The sequence below is a fragment of the Pelobates fuscus genome, chromosome 10, assembly GCF_036172605.1.
Source record: "Pelobates fuscus isolate aPelFus1 chromosome 10, aPelFus1.pri, whole genome shotgun sequence".
Taxonomy (NCBI): domain Eukaryota; kingdom Metazoa; phylum Chordata; class Amphibia; order Anura; family Pelobatidae; genus Pelobates; species Pelobates fuscus.
This window is the reverse complement of record NC_086326.1, coordinates 40,226,112-40,248,769: the sequence shown is the minus strand read 5'-3', so window position 1 is coordinate 40,248,769 and position 22,658 is coordinate 40,226,112. Positions and strand designations below refer to the sequence as shown.

Sequence of the window (22,658 nt, the reverse complement as noted above, 5' to 3'; positions counted from 1 at the left end):
GTGACTGTCACAACAACACTGGGAGGAGTGACAGAAAACAAACAAGTTTTTTTTTTGTAGCAACAGTTTCTATTTCCTGGTAAAGCAAGAGAGGTAGCTGTAACTTACTGCCCAGAGACTGCAAGTTACATGAGACAGAGGAACAGTGTAAGCGAGTAGATTTTTGGACTATATGAGACGTTTCTGTAAGAGATCGTTGGTGTGAACTTACTACGTAAAGAACATCTTCACACAAAGAGACTGTGTGAGACTGCAGGAAAAGACAGGCTGTCTATCCTGAGACAGAAGCTGTGTAAGAGTGCTTGAGACAGCAGTCCTGAAAAAAAAGATACTATATGAGCCTGTTACAGACAGTCTAACTTGAGACACAGGAACTGCATGAGACATTCAGCGAGAGGAAGAGGGCATTCTGAGAAAGAGGGTTTTTATGAGACAGCTGGAGACAGTTTATCCTTGAGCATTCTAGAAGCATGAGATAAAGACACCAAATAGATTGCAAGAGACAGACTTTACCAGAGAAGACACAAGATTCACCATGGAGAGACAACAAACCAACCAGCCAGAAATATCCCCAAACAATGAGACAACCAAAAAGAATGAGACATCCCCAGATGATGAAATATTCCTAAATGATGAGACATCCCCAAATGATGAGACATCCCCAAATGATGAGACAACCCCAAATGATGAGACAACCCCAAATGATGTATCCCCAAACGATGAGACATCCCCAAATGATGAGACAACCCCAAATGATGAGACATCCTCAAGCAAAGAGACATCCCAGAATGATAAGACATCGCCAAGTAACGAGACTCCTCAACTAGGCTCTCACCCAATGTACACGAAAGCGCCCAGATCGACGTTTTCCCCAGAACATATCACCCCAGAAGCACAGACTGGGACCCCCAAAGAAGAGTTCTTCATCTTCAGGGTAATAAGGGCAGCAAGATTGAAATAAATTCTGGTGGCGAATGGGGTATGTGTATCTGATAATAATCAGCAGCTGGTTTTGTCAGGCAATGGGTAAACTGGATGTGGAGAAACAGGATTTTTAGGAAAAGCAAAACTTGTACAGCCACAAGATCTTCTCTGCGTCTTTTTCCTCTGTGTCTCCTTTCTCCCTTCATTGCACCCTCCTTCCTTTTCTTCTTGGTTTCATTGCCTTTATCTGCCCCGTTAATAACTCCTCTGTATCTCCTCTTTCCCCATTTCTATCCGCTGTGCTCAAGGGTGTCCACGGAAAAGTCTCCAAGGGAGGAAAAAAACATTATCGAAATAAACATGGTCACAATAAGCATAATTTTAAAAAGAGTCAATATTTAGAGGGCACTTGCCCCTAATTCCCTATGCAGCAGCCCCTCTCTGCCTGTCCCCCCCCCCTCCATATATAGTTTGCTTCATGTTTAATTTGTCCCCCTTCTCCATCCTCTTTCTTTTACCTCTTACTTTGTGCCCTCTCCTCCATACTGTGTTCTCCTTGCCCATTCGTTGTACCCACTTGTTCTGTGCCTCATTTCTATACTTTCTCCCACTTTCAAACTCCTCTGTGTCCTTTTTACAAGATCGATCAATTATCTATACTCTGTAACCCTTGTCAATTCGCTGCCACTTTTTGTGGTTGTCCTGTGCACTTCCATTGTGCCACCCACTATCTTTTCTACGTGTCCTGTGTATTCTCTGTACCACTCTACCCACTTTCTGCAGCCTCCAAACTTTTGCCTCTTTCACTTTGTATGTGTCCATCTGTTCATTTCCTGCGCCCTCCGATCACCTTTGTGGCCTCTTCTCCATTTTAGTGTATTCTCCATCTTCTTTGGACCCTTCTGTATGTCCCATTCTCCACCATCTACAATTTCCTATGCTTCCAATGTTGCTTATCTTCATTATGTGAGTCCCTTCCTCCCATAAACAACAATCTAGTTTTTAATTATTTTTTCTCTATTTGTTTTACTGTCGCTCAACTTATGGATCTAAGCATTTATCTATTCTCTCTTCCCAGCCATCTCTGGTCAATCAGGCTATACAAGACATTCAGGGTCGACTGTCGGCAGAAGAGGATGGGAAGCTGCTGAGCTCTTGGATCCTGACACAGTAATTATAAGAATTTCTAGAGTGACGTGTAATTATGCTATAAGTGTGGTGTGTGTATTACATACATATAAAGGGGACTGCATTTCGAAGAATTGAAATTTACAAAAACATGCTGTGAAAAATTCAAGGAAAGACGCTAGTGAAATCCTCAAAATAATAACCATTTATTACAATAATGCCGCAATCAAATTTAAATATAAAAAAAGATTTATAAATGTAACAGTGTACGAGAGCAGATTTCCCGCTATGCGTTTATCTAAGTTTAGTCTCTTGATTAATTGGACACCCCAGTCAGTGTCCTCAAATTCATATCTAAATATAAAAATTAAACAATTATGCTTTAAACCTAAGAAGATACTCGCTGTCAAGGTTCCTGCATTAGCTGTAAATCATCAGCAGACTCAGATAACCTAAAATTTGCACGTTTAGATTCCACAGTCAAATTTAAACCTTACTCCCATTAATTAAAGAGCTGAATTCTTTGCAAAACATTTGTTAAATATGCCAATCTGGGTAGCAATTTGGACCTTAGTAAATAACTCCTAATGGCATATTGTCATAATGTTATGTATTTATTGAATTATACATGTCTATGCCAGTAGTTCTAGGTATTGCATTCTGTAACTGTCATTTTGGTTTAACACTTTAAACCACACACAGGAGGAGTGAGCGTCAGTGTAAGAAAATGGTTTATTACAGCATTTATTAGGGTCATCCTGGGATAATTGTTCTAGGCTCCCCATAACATAACATGGGATGGGACTAAGCACAGTTCCCCTGTGGTGTTATGAGAGATCACAGGGAAATTGTATACGTGGCGTAATATGGAATTGAAAGTACTGGTGATGTTTACTTTATTATATTTAGAAGGAGGATAAATACTTACCGTGGAAATGTAAACTATCAAATGTGCGTAGCAACTGCTATAGCCCGTTAGTGTTCATTAACACAAAAGCTAAAAAAAAAGAATCCCAATCTGAATGCAAAAAGATTGTTACAGACACAGCAACCCAAAGGATTCTATAATAACATAAATAATAACACCAATACAGTAATGTATGATAATGCAGTAAGTGAAATACTGAGCATGAATGAACATATTAATTATACTAATATTAAGTAGTAAATTACAGTAAATTGTAATGAAGTCATAATTTATATACGTTAAGTGATAAATGATTACAAATATGGATACTTAAAATTAAGCATGAAATGGTGAAGTCATGAATTATAATGAAAAGTAAATGCAGTAAATTAAAATATTAAATTACTGAAGTAAATGATTATAAGCTTAGGGAAGGAATTGGGGAAGGCGTGGATGTGTCCTGAATCAGTGAAAGCAGCCTGAGATGTAATTATGGGCCTATTAGTTGGGTAATTGCTTCTTATCTACTGTCACTATATGTGTTTCTACCAGTAATTAAAGGGGCCCCATGTAATATAACTATTTATGCTTCCTACTAAACTCATTTTAGAATGCAAAGTACCGTTACTTCCATTTGTTTCTGTTCATGAATGAAACCACTGACAACTGCTGAGCTGCATATCCCTTAAACTTCTGCTGGGCATTGCTCGTAAATGTACCACACAAGAAAATGTTTAATATTTTTTTTTTTTATACATAAAAAAAATAATGCATAACAACAACAATACTTTTTGAATTCTTTATTTTTGAAGTGCGCACAGTGATAACAATTGCTTATGAGGTACCCCAAAGGCATTCCTCTAGCACGTTAGGTACAATTCGAACTTAGGGGTAGACATGAGATCTTGCACACATTTTTAAAAGTAAAGAGTTATACCGTAATGAAGAACTTTGCTTAAAGAGTTTGAAAAGCACAACAAATGAACAACGTTTAAGTTTTAAGCTAGTACATGTCGAGTGTTCGTTAAGCTTTGTAACTTCAGTAGTCGTATTACATATTCTACGCTAAACATGCATGTGATTAAATTACTGAGAAATGAGCAACGTCAGTTAAATTATGTTAATTATGCTTGGGTAACATTATTAAGAGTAACAATAGTTTCACTGGTATCAGCAGCTTATTTAAGAAGGATTACACAGGTGAGTTAAACATTTACCACCAGGCAGGTTATGGCATATTATGTGAATTACTGCGCTAATTATCTGTAGGAGATGTGTCCATTTGGAGGTGTTCACAGCCAGGGTTTGTGGGGGTGAGTAAGGCTGTTAGCAGCAGGTCCAGCAGCTTTGCCGTGTTTGCCGTCTGTCACCTGGGGCTGGGGTACCTGTCGTTTCAGAGTTGAGGATGGTGTCGAGCAGTGTCCTTTTCTTCGGCACCCAGGTGTTCCACATAGCGCATCTCTGCATCCCTTGCAGCTGTGGGTCCCTCTGTGGGTTAATGTGTCTGCAGGCCTTCTCGGCTGTGTTTTCAGCTGGTGCTTGAATGCGGGTATGTTGCTTTATGGGTCGCAGCACCCAGATGAGGCTGGTGCTGTGAAGAGCTGGTCGCTTGGGGTCTCGTGAGCTCCAGTGGGGTACTCTCAGTGCAGGTAAGCGCTGGATCCTCTGCTGGTGTGTAAGGCTGTTTGTGGGGTGATTGCCCAGCAGTATGGCAGGTCTCCGCTGTCTCCCTGTCATGGCTGCTTTTAAATGCCATGGGTGGTTATAGCCCTGGCTGAGTGATGTGGGAGCTTCCTTCAGCGGTGTGCCGAGTAGGTACCTCGCTGTCGGCCATTTTGTGAGGGCCGTGTGGTGGTTGTCGGCGGTTAGTCGCCCAGAAGCTCTGCCGAGGTGATGTCTGCCTGGTGGAGGCCGGGATAACCCCCGCCGGCCCAAAGGGGGGGTAAACGAGGCCGGGGGCCCCAGAGTTGTAAAGGGTCTCGGTACGTGCCGGGTACGGAAGGTGAGGTGGCGGCCGTCCACCCCGCCCTGTTCCCGGGTAGGCCTCAGTCTCCCCTGCCCCGGAGCATCTCACCAGGACCCGGTCCACCCGATATTAGGTGCTCCAGCTGCACCGGGACACTCCAGGGTCAGGTATCCCGCATTTCCAGGGGGTTCCAAGCCGCTTTTTGAAGGGTTTTCACCCTTTATTCGTCGTGTTTCCCCGGAGCCGTGGTGACTAGCAGCCTGCTGGCATGGCCGCCCGGCCCCGCCCCCCATAACAACAACAATACACAGAACATCATACCCTAAAATGCATCCTAAAGAGAGATATGCATATGCAAATGCAAAACATAATACATAGTGAGTTACTATATTCTACATGGCATATTATAATCTGCATATTCTGTGTGCCTATATAAATACAATTCAATGTAGGCTCAAATGAGCATAGTATAATTATATAAAAAAAACAACCTTTGTATTAGGTAATCTAGTACGGCACTGTAATTCGATTACAATACCTACCATTCTCACAGACACATGAAGTAAGCTTAAAGTTCAAATAAAAAGAAAGAAAGAAAATAATAAAGAAAAAAAATAAGAATTAAAGAAAATATTTTTTAAAAAATAGACCTCCAAAAGGTACGAAGAAAAACATAATCATAACCCAGCACCATCTGTACTTGTATTGTTGTTCCATCCCATATTTCAAGGGTAGTGGATTGGGGAGTGGAAGGAGACAGGGCCGGACTGGGAATGAAAAGCAGGTCTGGAAAAAAATTCTATACCATCCCCATAATGCATCGCGCCAGCATAGTGTGCAGATAAGAAAGCGTAAAAAAAACCTGAAAACTGAAAACTAGCACTCAAACGTGAAAGAAAGCACTCATAGTGCTTCAAAATAAACAAAAGAGCGGATTTGTTGTAAGCAGACGTGCATTTGCATATACCGTATATACTCGAGTATAAGCCGACCCGAATATAAGCCGAGGCCCCTAATTTTATCCCAAAAAACTGGGAAAATTTATTGACTCGAGTATAAGACTAGGGTGGGAAATGCAGCAGCTACTGGTAAATTTCTAAATAAAATTAGATCCTAAAAAAAATATATTAATTGAATATTTATTTACAGTGTGTGTATAATGAATGCAGTGTGTGCGTATGTGTGTGTGTATGAGTGCAGTGTGTGTGTATGAGTGCAGCGTGTGTGTATGAGTGCAGTGTGTGTGTGCATGAATGCAGTGTGTGTGTGCATGAATGCAGTGTGTGTGTGTATGAATGCAGTGTGTGAATGCAGTGTGTGCAGGGCCGGTGCAAGGATATTTGCCGCCGTAGGCAAAAAAAATGTTGCCGCCCCCTCCCCCCCCCCATATGTCCTGACTTCCCCTCCTCCTCCCTCAGTGGTCCTTACCTCCCCACCCCCGTGTTCCTTCACCCCCCCCCCCCAGTGGTCCTGACTCACCCCTCCCCTAGTGGTCCTTACCCTCCCCTCCCCTAGTGGTCCTTACTTCCCCCTCCCCTCCCATAGTGGTCCTTATCCCACCCCTCCCTCTCATAGTGGTCCTTATCCCCCTTCTCCCTCCCATAGTGTTCCTTATCCCCCCCCATCCCTCCCATAGTGGTCCATATACCCCCCCTCCCTCCCATAGTGGTCCTTATACCCCCCCTCCCTCCCATAGTGGTCCTTATCCCACCCCCTCCCTCCCATAGTGGTCCTTATCCCCCCCCTCCCTCCCATAGTGGTCCTTATCCCCCCCCTCCCTCCCATAGTGGTCCTTATCCCCCCCCTCCCTCCCATAGTGGTCCTTATCCCCCCCCCTCCCTCCCATAGTGGTCCTTATACCCCCCCTCCCTCCCATAGCGGTCCTTATACCCCCCTCCCTCCCATAGTGGTCCTTATACCCCCCCCCCTCCCATAGTGGTCCTTATACCCCCCTCCCTCCCATAGTGGTCCTTATACCCCCCTCCCTCCCATAGTGGTCCTTATACCCCCCCCCCTCCCATAGTGGTCCTTATCCCCCTTTTTTTTGTTATTATTAATTTTTTTTTATTATTATTAATTTTGTATTATTATTTCGTATTTTATTTATATTTTTTTTTTTTCGTCCCCCCTCCCTGCTTGATATATGGCAGGGAGGGGGGCTCTCCTTCCCTGGTGGTCCAGTGGCAGTTCAGTGGGGGGGAGAGGGGGGCTGGCAGAGCTGTACTTACCTGTTCTGCAGCTCCTGTCAGCTCTCTCCTCCTCTGCGCCGTCCGTTCTGCTCTTCTGTCAGCTCCCAGTGTAAATCTCGCGAGAGCCGCGGCTCTCGCGAGATTTACACTGGGAGCTGACCGAGGTGCTGACCGGACGGCGCAGAGGAGGAGAGAGCTGACAGGAGCTGCAGAACAGGTAAGTACAGCTCTGCCAGCCCCCCTCTCCCCCAGTCTATATTATGGCAATGCAAATTGCCATAATACAGACCTTGACTCGAGTATAAGCCGAGTTGGGGTTTTTCAGCCCAAAAAATGGGCTGAAAAACTCGGCTTATACTCGAGTATATACGGTAATCAATGTTTCAGTCCAACTACCTTGACATAATAAGGAAAGTTTCGTGATTGGACTGAAATTGTGAATGTATGCTATTGCACAGCAGTAAAAAAAAATTATGTTATCTTGCTCATTTTGAAGTAACAAGAGTGTGCTCTTCACTGTGGCTGACATCTTGAGGATCTCAGTCAACGCCAATTAAATTCCCATAGGAAAGCATTGAGAGGCTATTGCGCGTGTGTGGCAAAACGCTGTGCTTCAATGCACCAATCAGCATCTCCTCATAGAGATGCATTGCACGCAGAGCGTGGATATGCTCAACATAGGTGTTGCACACTGTGCAACACTGGACTAGGAAGCAGCTCTAGTGGCCGTCTGAGTGACTGTCACTAGAGATGTGCCTAGGCAGCAATGTAAACACTGCATTTTCTCTGAAAAGGTAGCATTTACAGTGCTCAGCCTACAGGGACAGGCTATAGACACCAGAAGCACTACATTAAACTGTAGTAGTTATGGTGACTATAGTGTCCCTTTAATAGTCTTTCTCTCACCGGTCAACTCTAAATTACAGGGAGAGCAGGAGACACAAGTGAAGATGCACTTTGTTTGTGACTTTCTCCCCTTCCCCAGCCCTTCTGTTAGTCCCTTTCCAGGTTGCAGCACCTCTGTCTATCTCTTTACCTACAGCTCCTCTGTGTGTTTCTGTAACGGACCGTTTCACTTACAAGAGGATAAAACCCAGTTTAGGCGATATCCACCTTTCCAGATGCACAGGCAGCTACTGCAAACACCACTCTCCCGACTGGAGACACACGAACACTCCGAACTGGAACAGCTGAACAAGAAAAGCATACAATCCGCTTACACTCCTGGCAGTCAGCTTACAATCCAATTCCCCCCAAGAACGAGACGACACTTCATTTTGAGGGTTAAACAGGAACTCTGGACTGGCTCATCCAGCCTGGCTTTTATTTCCAACTCACACATACAGGCCACACCCAGGGGGAGGCATAAAAGAACCAATGACATAGATGTTACCTCCCACACATCCCCTCCCCTTAGTGTGACACATAATCCCATTATGCATACAGTTTAAAATATACTTTTACACAACTTTCCTAACTCTAAAACCATACATCACATTCACATAAAAATACATATCCACAATCAATCCATTCAGGGGAACAACATATTAAAAAATGGCATGGATCAGACCAGGGGTTCAAAAGTTAGTAAAGTATCTTTTAAAACCCCTGGCTTTCCAGCTCAGACTGTTTTTTACAGAGCCTTCTCTGTGCTGGAGAAGTAATCTAATTATCTCCAGCACAGAGACAGACTCCATTAAGCACATGGGGACACAAAGACAGTAAAACACTTGAAAATACATAAATTCACCTTTACACATAACACACAGACATTTCACCTATCCCCAGATAGCTGGGATCTGCGCGCACAAAACTACCGAATAGCGCGCAGATCCTACTCACACAGTACAATTGCCATGGAGCTAAAGGCTTTCCCATAGTCTTTCATTATATGAATAGGCTCCATGGTATGGCTATCTGGGGTATCACATTCCCATAAAATCTGGTCCATAGTCCAAAGGCAAGAGGCGGGCAATCAGCCCCCTCCAAGGACACGTGGCGAGGTCGGTTTCGCCACACTTCTCCCCTTTACCCCCCAGACTAACAGGGTACTTGACCTCCTGACGGTCAGTGCCCTTGTTAGTCCAGCAGCCCACCCACAAGACAGAAACAGCAGTACAGCCCACCCACAATAAACCATTACTACACCTGGGTAAGGGAGAATCTTGTCCATGTCCAGGTGCCTTACCACGGCTGTGTGGGGGACTGGTAGGCTGCCTTGGTGGGTTGCTGAGGGTGCAGAGACCAGCGGCAGTGGCGTACTAAGGGGGGGGCGGGGGGGGCGGTCCGCCCCGGGTACCATCAGGCAGGGGGTGCCACCAGGGCTGGCCAGGCTTGCTATTCTGTGAGCTGTGTGGCTGCACCGGGTGCCGTAGCAGCAGTGCGCCGGGCAGCCGACACAGCTCACACGCAGGGGCTGGAAGCAGGAAACCTGCACGGAGATTTGGGGGCGGAGCTAAAACGGCCGTGGGGGCGGAGCCAAGCCGGATGCGGGGGCGGAGCTAAATGCAGCCTCATACTGCTGCACACAGAGAGAGGGGAAGCAGGAAGGAGTCCCTGCTTCCCCAACTACAGCACAGGAGGGACTGGATCCACTCCTCCTCCATCCCAATCTTACTGTAAGTGAGAGAGTGTGTGCTGTGTGTAACTGTGATTGTGACTGTCTTTGACTGTGTGTGCTGTGTGTAACTGTGATTGTGACTGTCTTTGACTGTGTGTGCTGTGTGTAACTGTGATTGTGACTGTCTTTGACTGTGTGTGCTGTGTGTAACTGTGATTGTGACTGTCTTTGACTGTGTGTGCTGTGTGTATCTGTGATTGTGACTGTCTGACTGTGTGTGAGTGTGTAACTGTGATTGTGACTGTCTTTGACTGTGTGTGCTGTGTGTAACTGTGATTGTGACTGTCTGACTGTGTGTGCTGTGTGTAACTGTGATTGTGACTGTCTTTGACTGTGTGTGCTGTGTGTAACTGTGATTGTGACTGTCTTTGACTGTGTGTGCTGTGTGTAACCTTGATTGTGACTGTCTTTGACTGTGTGTGCTGTGTGTAACTGTGATTGTGACTGTCTGACTGTGTGTGAGTGTGTAACTGTGATTGTGACTGTCTTTGACTGTGTGTGCTGTGTGTAACTGTGATTGTGACTGTCTTTGACTGTGTGTGAGTGTGTAATTGTGATTGTGACTGTCTTTGACTGTGTGTGAGTGTGTAACTGTGATTGTGACCGTCTTTGATTGTGTGTGTGTGACTGTCTGTGATTATGTTGTGTGTATGTGTGACTGTCTGCCTGTGTGATTGTCTGCCTCTGATTGTGTGTGTGACTGTGACTGTGTGTGTGTGTGTGTGTGCCACTGTGTGTGTGACTGTCTGACTGTGATTGTCTGTGTGACTGTGTGTGACTGTCTGCCTGTGATTTTGTGTGTGTGTGCGTGCGTGTGTGTGTGAGTGACTGTCTGTGACTGTGTGTGTGTGCGTGTGTGTGTGAGTGACTGTCTGTGACTGTGTGTGTGTGTGTGTGTGTGAGTGACTGCCTGTGACTGTGTTGTGTGTATGTGTGACTGTCTGCCTGTGATTGTGGGTGTGACTGTCTGTGAATCTGTGTGTGTATGTGTGACTGTCTGCCTGTGTGATTGCCTGCGTGTTTGACTGTCTGCCTGTAACTGTGTGTGAGTGACTGTGTCTGACGGTCTTCGCCCTGCAGTGAGCCGGCAGCCAGGATATGATGTCATCGCGGCCTCTGCATCATTACAGGGCGTGCGATGGACCTGTGCAGAAAGAGCACAGAGATCCCAGCAGCAACCACTGACCACCAGGGACTGAGGATCCACTCCAGCCCTTCTAGAGCAAGGTAGGGAGGCAGGGTGGACCTCTTAATGATTAAATGTGTGTATGTATGTAATATTTGTGTGTGTGTATGTGATTGTGGGTCAGTGATTGTGTTTGTGTAAATCTGTGATTATGTGTGATTGTGTGTATCTCTGCGTATGTGTATAGTAGATAGCTCCCTTATTTCCTGTCCTTAAATATTGCAATCCCACATAAGGATAACAAATAAGGGATTTATCTGCTAAACAACTGAAAATAAGAAAAGGGCATTTTGTTATCCTTTATCTGTTTAGTAGATCATTCCCTGAATTGGTGCCCGTATGTGAGATTTCCATATTTAAAGATACTAAATGAGGGTGCAGTTTAGCAGATAGCACCTTATTTGGTGTCCTTAAATATGGCAATCCCACAAAGGATAGCAAATAGGAGTTATCTGCTAAACAAAGATTGAAATTAAGAGTTGCCAGCCAGCCCACAACAAGAAATCTGGGTGGCTAATGTGAATAATATGCAAATGTGTAGTCAGATGCCAGCATGCAGAACACAGCATGCTGGCATCAGACAGCCAATGGCAGCATATTACCCCATCCCCTAGTGAGAAGTTTTACTGCTCCCCCTCCCCCTCCTGTTTTGACTGTGGTATCTTATGTGCCCCCCCCATATATATTGTTCCTAGAGTCGCCACGATGTCTGCATGTGTGTCAATGTGTATCTGTGTGTGACTGTGTTTGTGTGTATATGTATCTGCATGTGTGTATGTCCGTATATGTGTATATGTGCAGACATCTAACAATCTCGCCAACACTACACACAAATACACTCATGCATTTCAACGTCAAAACTACATACACACCCCACCATTATATATAACCATACCACTGCATTCAAATACCACACAACACACAAATGCATGCTTGCATGCAAACGCCAACACTACATACAAACACACCGCTACATTCACTCACATATACTCCATACAAAAACATGCATACATTCAAACACACAAACACTGCTTAGTGCTAAATACATAAAAAAAAATTTGGTTGTTTTTATATTTAAATTTGGGGGGGGGGGGGGGGGGGGGGCAGGGGGGTGCCAAAAATAGGACCCGCCCCGGGTGCCAAATGCTCTAGGTACGCCCCTGACCAGCGGTACTCTGTCCTGGTGCCAGCACTACCCCGGGAGTAGTCTGGTTGGAGCCTGGTTGCTGGAGATTGACTGTCTCCACTTTGGATATATCGCTCTGTGGCTGGGGGACAGGACCGACCGTCCCTACCCCTGGTGCTGTAAGTGCAGAGACTACGGTCCCATCTGCACAGTTGTGGGGCTTAGCATCTCCCCTTGGTGGGTTAGGCTGCCGTGGGAGAGAGGGTGTAACAAGCTCCTCTCTCTGGACGGTGAACTGCCGCTGGGGAGAGGGGTTAGCAGGCTCCTCTCCCTGACACTCTCTCTGCTGGTGGAAAGGGAGACCAGCTGTCTCCCCTTTCATTCTCTGGTCCTGCTGCTGGGGTGCGAGACTGACTGTCTCTGCTCCCTGCAGGACACACTGCCGCTGGGGAGGATGGACGACACCATCAGCTCCCTGGGGTACACACTGCCGCTGGGGAGGAAGGACGATACCTTCTGCTCCCTGGGACACACACTGCCGCTGGGGAGGGAGGACGCTGCTCTCCGCTCCCTTCACTTCACACTGCCTTCTTGGCATATCACTTTGCTGTTGGGGGGCAGGAACAACTACCTCTGCCCCCTGTAACTCAGCCTGCCGCTGGGGAGGATGGACGACACCATCAGCTCCCTGGGGTACACACTGCCGCTGGGGAGGAAGGACTGCACCTTCTGCTCCCTGGGGGACACACTGCCGCTGGGGAGGATGGACGACACCATCAGCTCCCTGGGGTACACACTGCCGCTGGGGAGGAAGGACTGCACCTTCTGCTCCCTGGGACACACACTGCCGCTGGGGATCTGGGCCGACTGCCCAGGATCCCTGTATGGCCGGTAGAGAGATCTCGGTCGCATCTCCCCCGGCCATCTGTGGGTCTCTCCAGGGCCAGTCCATGAGGTCCCCCACTTCTGCAGCTGGTAGTGAAGCAGGAGGTACCTCGGCCCCGTTTTCCCAGCTGTAGGCTAGCAGGTCTGGGTCTGCCACCCAGTTTTCCCGGTCTGCGTCCCTGCTCTGCGGCTGGCCGGAATTTAATAGTTCTACATAGTCCATCTCCAGCCCTTGTTCCATGGCAGCGAAACGGCGGAGGTCTTGTCCCAGTCCAATAGATCTCGGGCCCTGTAACATCTCACTCCGGTAATGCACGATAGCCCAGTACCGTGACTCTGCTGGACTGCCGAAGTCGACGTCTTCTGTTAGGGCCTTCCACAACAGGCCAGGGCTAGTGTAGTGATCCCCCTCGGGCTGGATGCCCTCTGCCCTCCACGTCTCTGGCTGGACAGTGCACCACCACAGTGCCCGGTATGAGACGTCCAGGCTCAGTTCCCTTTCCACGAGGTACTCAAGTTGTCTTACCCGCTCCCCTCCGGGTTGGTCCCCTAGAAGCGGCATCCGCCAGGCCATTTGTTCCTCCAACTGGTATGCGGCACCAGGAAAGCGCTGCTGCCGTTGATACTGGACTTCTTCCAGGGCATCATACCATAATTCTATCCGGGCATTATCTCTCCATTCTAATTCACTCTCTTCCTCAGGTGTGCGTGTTGCCCAGGTGTGCGTGTTGCCCATTTTCCCAAAATCCTTCGTAGATAGGGTCGCTGTACGGGTACTAGCGTTGCCCTCAATTTGTAATCCAGGAATGGTGTTGTCTGTAGCTGTCCCTCTGGTTGTAGGAACGATCCCGCCGCTTGCCACCAATTGTAATGGACCGTTTCACTTACAAGAGGATAAAACCCAGTTTAGGCGATCCACCTTTCCAGATGCACAGGCAGCTACTGCAAACACCACTCTCCCGACTGGAGACACACGAACACTCCGAACTGGAACAGCTGAACAAGAAAAGCATACAATTCGCTTACACTCCTGGCAGTCAGCTTACAATCCAATTCCCCCCAAGAACGAGACGACACTTCATTTTGAGGAACTCTGGACTGGCTCATCCAGCCTGGCTTTTATTTCCAACTCACACATACAGGCCACACCCAGGGGGAGGCATAAAAGAACCAATGACATAGATGTTACCTCCCACACATCCCCTCCCCTTAGTGTGACACATAATCCCATTATGCATACAGTTTAAAATATACTTTTACACAACTTTCCTAACTCTAAAACCATACATCACATTCACATAAAAATACATATCCACAATCAATCCATTCAGGGGAACAACATATTAAAAAATGGCATGGATCAGACCAGGGGTTCAAAAGTTAGTAAAGTATCTTTTAAAACCCCTGGCTTTCCAGCTCAGACTGTTTTTTACAGAGCCTTCTCTGTGCTGGAGAAGTAATCTAATTATCTCCAGCACAGAGACAGACTCCATTAAGCACATGGGGACACAAAGACAGTAAAACACTTGAAAATACATAAATTCACCTTTACACATAACACACAGACATTTCACCTATCCCCAGATAGCTGGGATCTGCGCGCACAAAACTACCGAATAGCGCGCAGATCCTACTCACACAGTACAATTGCCATGGAGCTAAAGTCTTTCCCATAGTCTTTCATTATATGAATAGGCTCCATGGTATGGCTATCTGGGGTATCACATTCCCATAAAGTCTGGTCCATAGTCCAAAGGCAAGAGGCGGGCAATCAGCCCCCTCCAAGGACACGTGGCGAGGTCGGTTTCGCCACAGTTTCATTCTCCCCTTTCCCAGCCCTTCTGTGAGTCTCTTTCCCAGGCCCCAGCACATCTGTGTGTCTCATTCTCTCCTTCCCCAGTCCATCTGTGTGTCTTTTGTTCATCTTTCTCAGCCTCTTTTTCTCTTTCTCCCCAGACCCCCATGTATTTTTTCTCCACAGACTCTGTGTCTTTTTACTTCCCTGCCCCTCCATGTGTCTCATTACCCCCAGCCCTTCCATGTGTCTTATTAGCCCCCAGCCCTTCCATGCATCTCATAAGCCCCACATTTGTCCCATTAGCTCCCTCCCAGCCTAGTATGTGTCTCATTAGCCCTCCCATGTGTCTCAGTAGCCCCCATGTGTCCCATTAGCCCCCAGACCTCCGTGAGTCCCTATACATCCTCCCAGCCCTCCATGCATCCCATTAGCTCCCTCCCAGCCCTGTATGTCTTATTATCCCTTCCATGTGTCTCAGCAGCATCCCCACGTGTCGCATGAGCCCCCCCCATGTGTCCAATTAGCACCGAGCCCTCTATGTGTCCTATTAGCTCTCTTCCAGCCCTTCATGTGTCCCTATACTGCCTCCCAGACCCAGCCCTTCATGTTTCCCTATACCCCCCTTCCAACCCCTGTGATGTTCTCGCTTCGTCACCCATAACAAATCCATCATAGGGGTTCAATATCGCCTGCTCTATTTTATACCATAAAGGTATATCCTCTTAATAAGCCAGCCATTTGTGCCAAAACTGATGCCACATAATATTTATGAATATTGGGAACTCTTAATCCACCCTCCATAGCACATCGATGTAAATGAAACAGTGTGTTTTTTTTCCAAATGTGGGCGTTAATTAACTTCTGAAATCTATTTAAAATTAGTTTGGGAATTAATATAGGTATCGTACGAAATAGAAATAAGATATTAGGCAATATCATCTTCACCGAGTTTATACGGCCTAACCAAGAAGTCCCCTCCCCTTCCAATGATCTAAAAAATCCAAAGATCCAAAATTGGCCTCCACCATCTTTTGTTTAGAAGTAGCCAATTGAATACCCAAATGCATAAGTGTGTCCCTTCCCCATTCAAATGAGTATACTTACATAGTTACATAGCTGAAAAGAGACTTGCGTCCATCAAGTTCAGCCTTCCTCACATATGTTTTTGCTGTTGATCCAAAAAAAGGCAAAAACCCTAGTCTGAAGTGCTTCCAATTTTGCCACAAACTAGGAAAAAATTCCATCTTGACCCCAAAATAGCAGTCAGATGTCTCCTTGGATCAAGCAGCTATTACCCCACTAATTAGAAATTATATCCCTGTATGTTATGTTTTTGCAAGTATTTATCCAATTGCAGTTTAAACATCTGTATGATAAAACCAACTCTTCAGGCACAGAATTCCATATCCTTATTGCTCTTACTGTAAAAAAAACTTTTCTTTGCCCTAGATGAAATCTCCTTTCTTCCAGCCTAAATGCGTGACCTCGTGTCCTATGTATAGCCCTGTTTATGAATAGATTTCCAGATAATGGTTTGTACTGGCCCCGAATATATTTGTATAATGTTATCATATCCCCTCTCAGACGCCGTTTTTCCAAACTAAAGAGACTTAAATTTTTTAACCTTTCTTTGTAACTAAAATGCTCCATTGCTTTTATCATTTTTGTAACTCGTCTCTGCACTTTTTCTAGTGCCATGATATCCTTCTTTAGAACAGGTGACCAAAATTGCACAGCATATTCAAGGTGTGGTCTTACCAGCGATTTATAAAGAGGCAAAATTATATTTTCACCCTGAGAATTTATACTCCTGTTATGATTGCCAATAGTAACTGTTGCAATGAATGTAAATTTGCTGACAATGTAGGCTCATCACCTGCTTTTAAAGGGTGCAGGAGTGAATGAACTCTCCCATTTCACTGTCATACACAATTATGCTATAGTGCCCTGGTGGCCATTTAGGTAGCTAGTCCTCACCTGCAGGGAGAAAAACAGTACTTTTACTTACCTTTTCTCCCTTGTGGCACCGGTCTCCGTGGCTGGCCCTCTTCCTTGTTTGAGGTCATAGAGATTGATGATCCCAGCACTGGGGAGTGAGCATATGCCGCAAAATGTCATCTGATAGCAGAGTTTTACCAAGTGACCGCCACTAAAGCCACTTAACCCTGCAATACAAATATTGCTTTTCTGCAGAATGTCAATGTTTTTAACTACAGGGTTAAAACGGAGGGCACATGGCACCTAGACCACTTCAATGAGATGCATTGGTCTGAGTGCCTAAAGCATCACTTTAACTGTATTTATTGTATATGGGCAAATGATTAAATGCAGACATTCTTGTTACATTCTGTTGTCATTCTTAGTAAGCTGTACTGCTAGTAATGTCTGCAGGGTGCTTGCAAATACCCATAGGCAAGGTATTTGACATTTTCATTCCATCAAGTTGTTCTCACTCTGTGTCTCCAGAGTCAGTGTGATTGTGTCCTATATATCCTTAGTCAAACTGTCTGTTTTGTATCTGTTTGTCTGTCCCTTACCCGTCTGTCTCTTTGCAGGATCAGTCACTGGGGCACGGAGTGTGAGCTCCTGGCATTGCTGTGCGAACACTCACTCATGCTATGTTATTATGATTTTGTGGGACTCAGCAGTGCCCGACTATTCCGTGTTCCTCTTAATTACATTGACACTGTGATGTGGGGACCCCTGTCCTATCCCAAGATGGCTCTTAACAAGTGAGTGAGCTAAGTAAAAGAAGACAAGTGGAAGCCTTTGACTAATCTGTCATTGTCTTCTCCTTTTTCATTCTCTAACCTGAACTCTCAACCTCCCCATTTCTCCTATGCAATGTCAAACACTGACTCGCTTTGTTTATCTCCTCTCTCTTGCATGTCATGATATAAACCAACTATCTACCTCTTCAGTGATTTTCTCTCTCCCATGTAAATGTTATCTCAACTCACTCCCTCTGCATCATTTTTCCCTCTATCTCCCTTTATATTAGTTGCTTCTATCAAATACTAATCTCAAACACCAACTCTTCTCCACCTAACGCTGTCTCCATCATCTGCTCACTCTCCCTCTCCTAATTTACCCACTTCTCTCTACCATCTCACATCCCAATTCTTTCAATCTACACCCACCTTGTCCTCTCATTCATCCTCCCTGACCCCTTTGTTTTAATTATTCCTTGTCTTCCATCACACACATCTTACATCACAAACAAGATTAAACTTGCCCTCATTCACAATCTTTCTCTTGTCTTAACAGGCGAGATGGCCAAGGCCTCAGGCTACAATGGGACAAGCTCCGCACCTCTCCTTCTATTCTATCATGGTGGAATCCATGGGCAACTGACCTTTCCTACATTATCCTGTCAAAGCACCCAGGAGTACCTAAGCAGGGTGACGTTGAAGACATGTGTCAGGTGAGGAGAGTGTTGTTAGATTGAGATCATTGTAGTAGCCAAGATGAACTGACTGAGCATTGTATGAGCTGTTGTGCAACAACTGCTGTGGGACATCTTGTCTGCTAAGGTTGGTTACCCACAGTACAGATGTATTGGTACATAAATGAAAGCAAATATTATTGTTTCCATGTTGAAAATGGAATATCTTGTAGTTTAGAAAATGTTGGAAATTTCAGTTATATTTATATACTGAAATGAAAGCTGTAGACAATCTCCTCTATGTATCTTTATACCATCACTTATATTTTTCTTGTGTCTTTGAAGCTGGACCAGTTTAAGGAACATCTAGTGGAGTTGGTAAGATTGGCGCATCAACAAAGCCCTCTTCCTGGCAGAGCCAATGGCCTAATGGTCCTAGACAGACCTGTAAACATGGACACCTCGGTGGGACTCGTCTCCCTTCTCAACAGCAAGATTCAATTGGGATACGCCAAGCCCAGGTGGAGCTTTGGATTTTAAACCATCCAGTTAAAAGTGCAAGCCATAGGGCCTTATGGCGAAACCCTCAACTACAGTAGGACAAAAGTCGCTTCCATATACATTAGGTGTAAAAAAAAAATGTAGGTGTAAAAGAGTTTGCCGTACTGGAAATATAGCATTTGATGTAGCTTGTTGGCTTTGGGGTTCCTGTAACCTTCTCCTCTTCCGGTGTAATCTCAACTAGACATTTTGAACTGAATATAAAATAATGCACGTCATAACTTGTAAAAACATCCAATTTCCTGAAGGTGGTGTTCTATCAAATTCCCTTACTTAGTGAAAATCCCCTACCCCTCGTCACTTCCGGTCAGGGGAATCAGCTGGATCCTGTGCTGAATTATGATGCGATATATGTTCCTCTGGTTATGCCAGTCTTCTGATTGGCCAGATGATAGCTGCTAGTTTTCTTAAAATGTAATAATTGTATCAAAAAAAATGTCATCCCTGGAGGCCAGGTCAGCCAGTTGTTTCTTGCACTATCCTATTTGGCAATATTAGCAGTGTGGGTTATGCTTTTTTTTAATGATTTATAATAAAACACATAAATAAAAACAGCTTTGCAAAATATTTTTTTTCAGCCCTGCAAAAAGCAACTGAATGCTCTGCTTACTGATGACTGGCTCCTTAAAACAGTGGAATGCTCCAAGGGTTTGAGCTCTGCAATATAATGCACTGCTCATTGTCTAGACTAGACGGTCAGCACTCAGCTATCTAATGCAATGCTGAATGCTGTACTGGTCAGTGCACTGCCTAGCGCTCTGATGGTCAGAGCAATGCTGAGAGGTCAGATGCATGGTCTCCAGCTCTGTAGCATATGGCTGAATGCTCCTTTCATCGGTAACTTGTCATGTTGACGCGTAATATAAATTCACAAAAGATAATCCAGCGCTTGACCATGTAAAATAAAGCAATACGGTGGCTATGCAGCCTTGTTGCCATGTGGACCTGTAGGATGCTGCTGGTAGTGAGCAGTGACAATTGAGGCCCCCTATCTGGGTGCTAAACTATTAGAGACCCACAGAAAATGTAAATCCCCTTCTTGTACAGCCTGATTAACTTCCCTGATGTGTATATTCCCCGCAGATACGCTGCGCTGTGACTTCCTCCATGTTGTAATGGTATAGCAAGGAGCAAAGTACCATTGAGGCCCTCTTTGGGCATTAACAGAGCAGTGAAATGCATGTACCCCCCACCTCATAGCACTTGACAGACCACTAGTGTCCATGGTCCCCTTCCAAGGAAAAAAAAAGGTGGGAAGCAAAGGGTGGCCTGGGATGTGGAAGGCATTGGTATACGGTGGACCCAGCTATGATTTGTTGTGTTGCTCAGGGCCTTGCAATGCTATCTGTGGCCCTGTTCATTGAATTGCATGTCTGCTTATGCATTTATGGGTCTGCAGGTTGCTCTGTTTAGACATAATATCACAAAATCCAAATAATAAATAATCAGGATTTGCCTGAAATTTGATCTTAGTACATAGACATCGAATAGCATTTACAGGAACGCTGCAGACCCCAAAAGTACTTCAGCATGCTGAAGAGTGTGTCCTTTTTTATTGTTTTCATTTTTCAAAAAGTATATTTTTAAACCTTGTTACACCCCCAGGCTGTCAATCAAACAGCATGTCCTGTTACTTACTGGTTGTTTAGCTCGGTGAAACTAAACTCAAGAGGCAGCAATTGCCCAGACACCTGCCTTGCAAAAACTTATCATTGAGTTACATTTGGAAGTCTGTGATTGGACACCAACAGAAAGTCTGGTGGGGTAAGAAGGGGAGGGCTTGCAAAGGCTGCAGACAAGATAACTTCAGCTTTGGCAAGCTGTTCTTAGATTATACCCCATTTAAAAAAATGTATAATTAACTGCATGCTTGTTATCATAGTGGGTATATGTACTAAAAAGTAATTTGTTTTTGCAGTGTAGTACAGTGCAGGTTTATATTAAGGATGAGCTCAGAAGCTGCAGGTTCCCTCCTTGACTTTCAACTATCCCCTACCTCTTCCTTTTGCTTCTATCTTTCACTGTGTATCTTCATCACTCTGGTATATACTTTGTATCATCGGATTTGTTAGATCCTTGGAATCTGTAACTAGATTTATGTATTTATATACTCTGTGATTATCAGTGGCTTTATTTAGTTATATAAATGTTTTTGAAGGATACGTTTTTTACCTGATTTCTCATCATATGACATAGTTGCCAGGATTTTACCTGACTTATTTAATATCCATCTCTATCCCAAGGCTTCAATAAGTATGTAGGATATATAGTGAGATAGTTGACTGTGGTACATGCATCAAAGTTTAGATTTTAATGTGGATATTTTGTATTTTAATGTAATTTATAGTAATAAAAGTTACATTTTAGATTTATCTTTCAATTTCTTTTTATTTATTTGGGCTGGTTTTCATCCTCTTTCAATTAAGCATTATTTAGATTTCTTTTTAGGATTTTACTATTACCTATTGACTTCCTGGTTCTACATATCCCAGATGGGGATTATACCACCAATACTCTAAAACACCAGAGCAGGTCCATGCTCTGGAATATGTGAGACCTATCTTTTATTCTACACAGTTTATTGCTTCTATGCCGTACTATTGGGTATCTCCACTTTTTGTTTTCACATATCTTGCTTTCTGGACAAATACCATCACCACTGCTGAACTATATCCTTAGACGGGGATTATACCATCCACGCTGAATACAGCAGGGCTCTCAGTAGCTCTAAAAAGTGTGAGTGTACCTCTGTTACATAGTTATAGTTTAGTTTATTGTTAAATATATTACACTATTTTGTTTTTGTTTGTTTTTTTATTTACCTGGCACTGCAAAGTGAACATATTTATTTGATACATGTATGTATATATCTTTTTGCTGTGTGATCACATTTAGAGGTTGTTGTTTTGGGCGCAGTCTACCTATTGCTTGTTCTAGTTATGTATTTATATGTATATAGGCAAATGTCAGTCCAATAGATTGTGTACATCATCAATAATAGTCTGTAGGTTGTATGTCATTGCATTACTTGCTTGTCAATCATGCTGAATCTTAACAGACTCAACATATAGTATCATAGTTATAACGTTGAGATACAGTGAGTACTGCAGTTTGTCCCACATCTAAAATGAATGGACTAAATCACCCCTATACTGAGAATATCCCGGACGGGGGTTGGTCAGTAGGGGTGTTACCGACTCCACCCAGGACTTAACCCTTATTATTAAGATATAATTTAGGGAACCCTTATACAAGAATCCCTGGTTTGGTATTTAATAGAAGAACTAAGTAACTGATTGAAATGTCTTCAACAGTAAACAATGTGTGAAAAAATTGCTACAATTTAGCAATAGGTAACTATTTAATAGTCTATTTAATTATATAGCAGGCTTTATTTTGCATTGCAAATAATAAACATCAGATTGACAGTTGGATCTATGTGCTAATTATATTTAGTGATCATAAAAGTCAAGACAACTGTGTCTCTATGTATCCCCTATTAGTATAATAAACATCCCTTCAGCAATATTCATGATTTACAATGTCCAAATAATCTGGAGCAGTCTTTAAAAAAAAAAAAAAAAAAGGGGGGGGGGGAGTTTGATTGAAAAAAAACTAGTATTCTAATAGGGAGAGCTCACCTAAATTGTCTATTGACTGTAATGGTAGCACAGGGGGTTGGTTGTTGGAATAAAAAGATAGGGTAATGATTGTGAGACAAGTATACAAAGTGAGATGATATGGGAAAATCTGAAGAGGTAGATGGAGGGAAAAGGTAAGTGCCTTTAGACACAGTTTAAGGCCCACATCTACACTTCCCACATCAGATTAAAATTTCAAGCACATTATATCCCCACAACAAGTTCATGCCTTACAGTCATTTCATACAGGGGTATTTAGAAAGTGAGAATAGAATGGAATTTCAAATTTAAGGCCAGAGTAGTTGATCTGAAAGCAGACCTGAGTTAGATCATTTTTGCAGT

At 44.3% G+C, this 22,658-nt stretch overlaps 1 protein-coding gene across 1 annotated transcript; it reads left to right on the top strand.

The window, feature by feature from the left end:
• On the top strand, positions 1–21,047 carry LOC134575790 (tumor protein p63-regulated gene 1-like protein). The gene is made up of 5 exons (XM_063435200.1): positions 1–934; positions 2,003–2,094; positions 17,285–17,461; positions 17,997–18,153; positions 18,460–21,047. Exons 1-5 carry the CDS (start codon positions 536–538, stop codon positions 18,652–18,654), a joined length of 1,020 nt encoding a protein of 339 aa, XP_063291270.1. The 5' UTR covers positions 1–535; the 3' UTR covers positions 18,655–21,047.
• Positions 21,048–22,658: the final 1,611 nt, after the last annotated feature.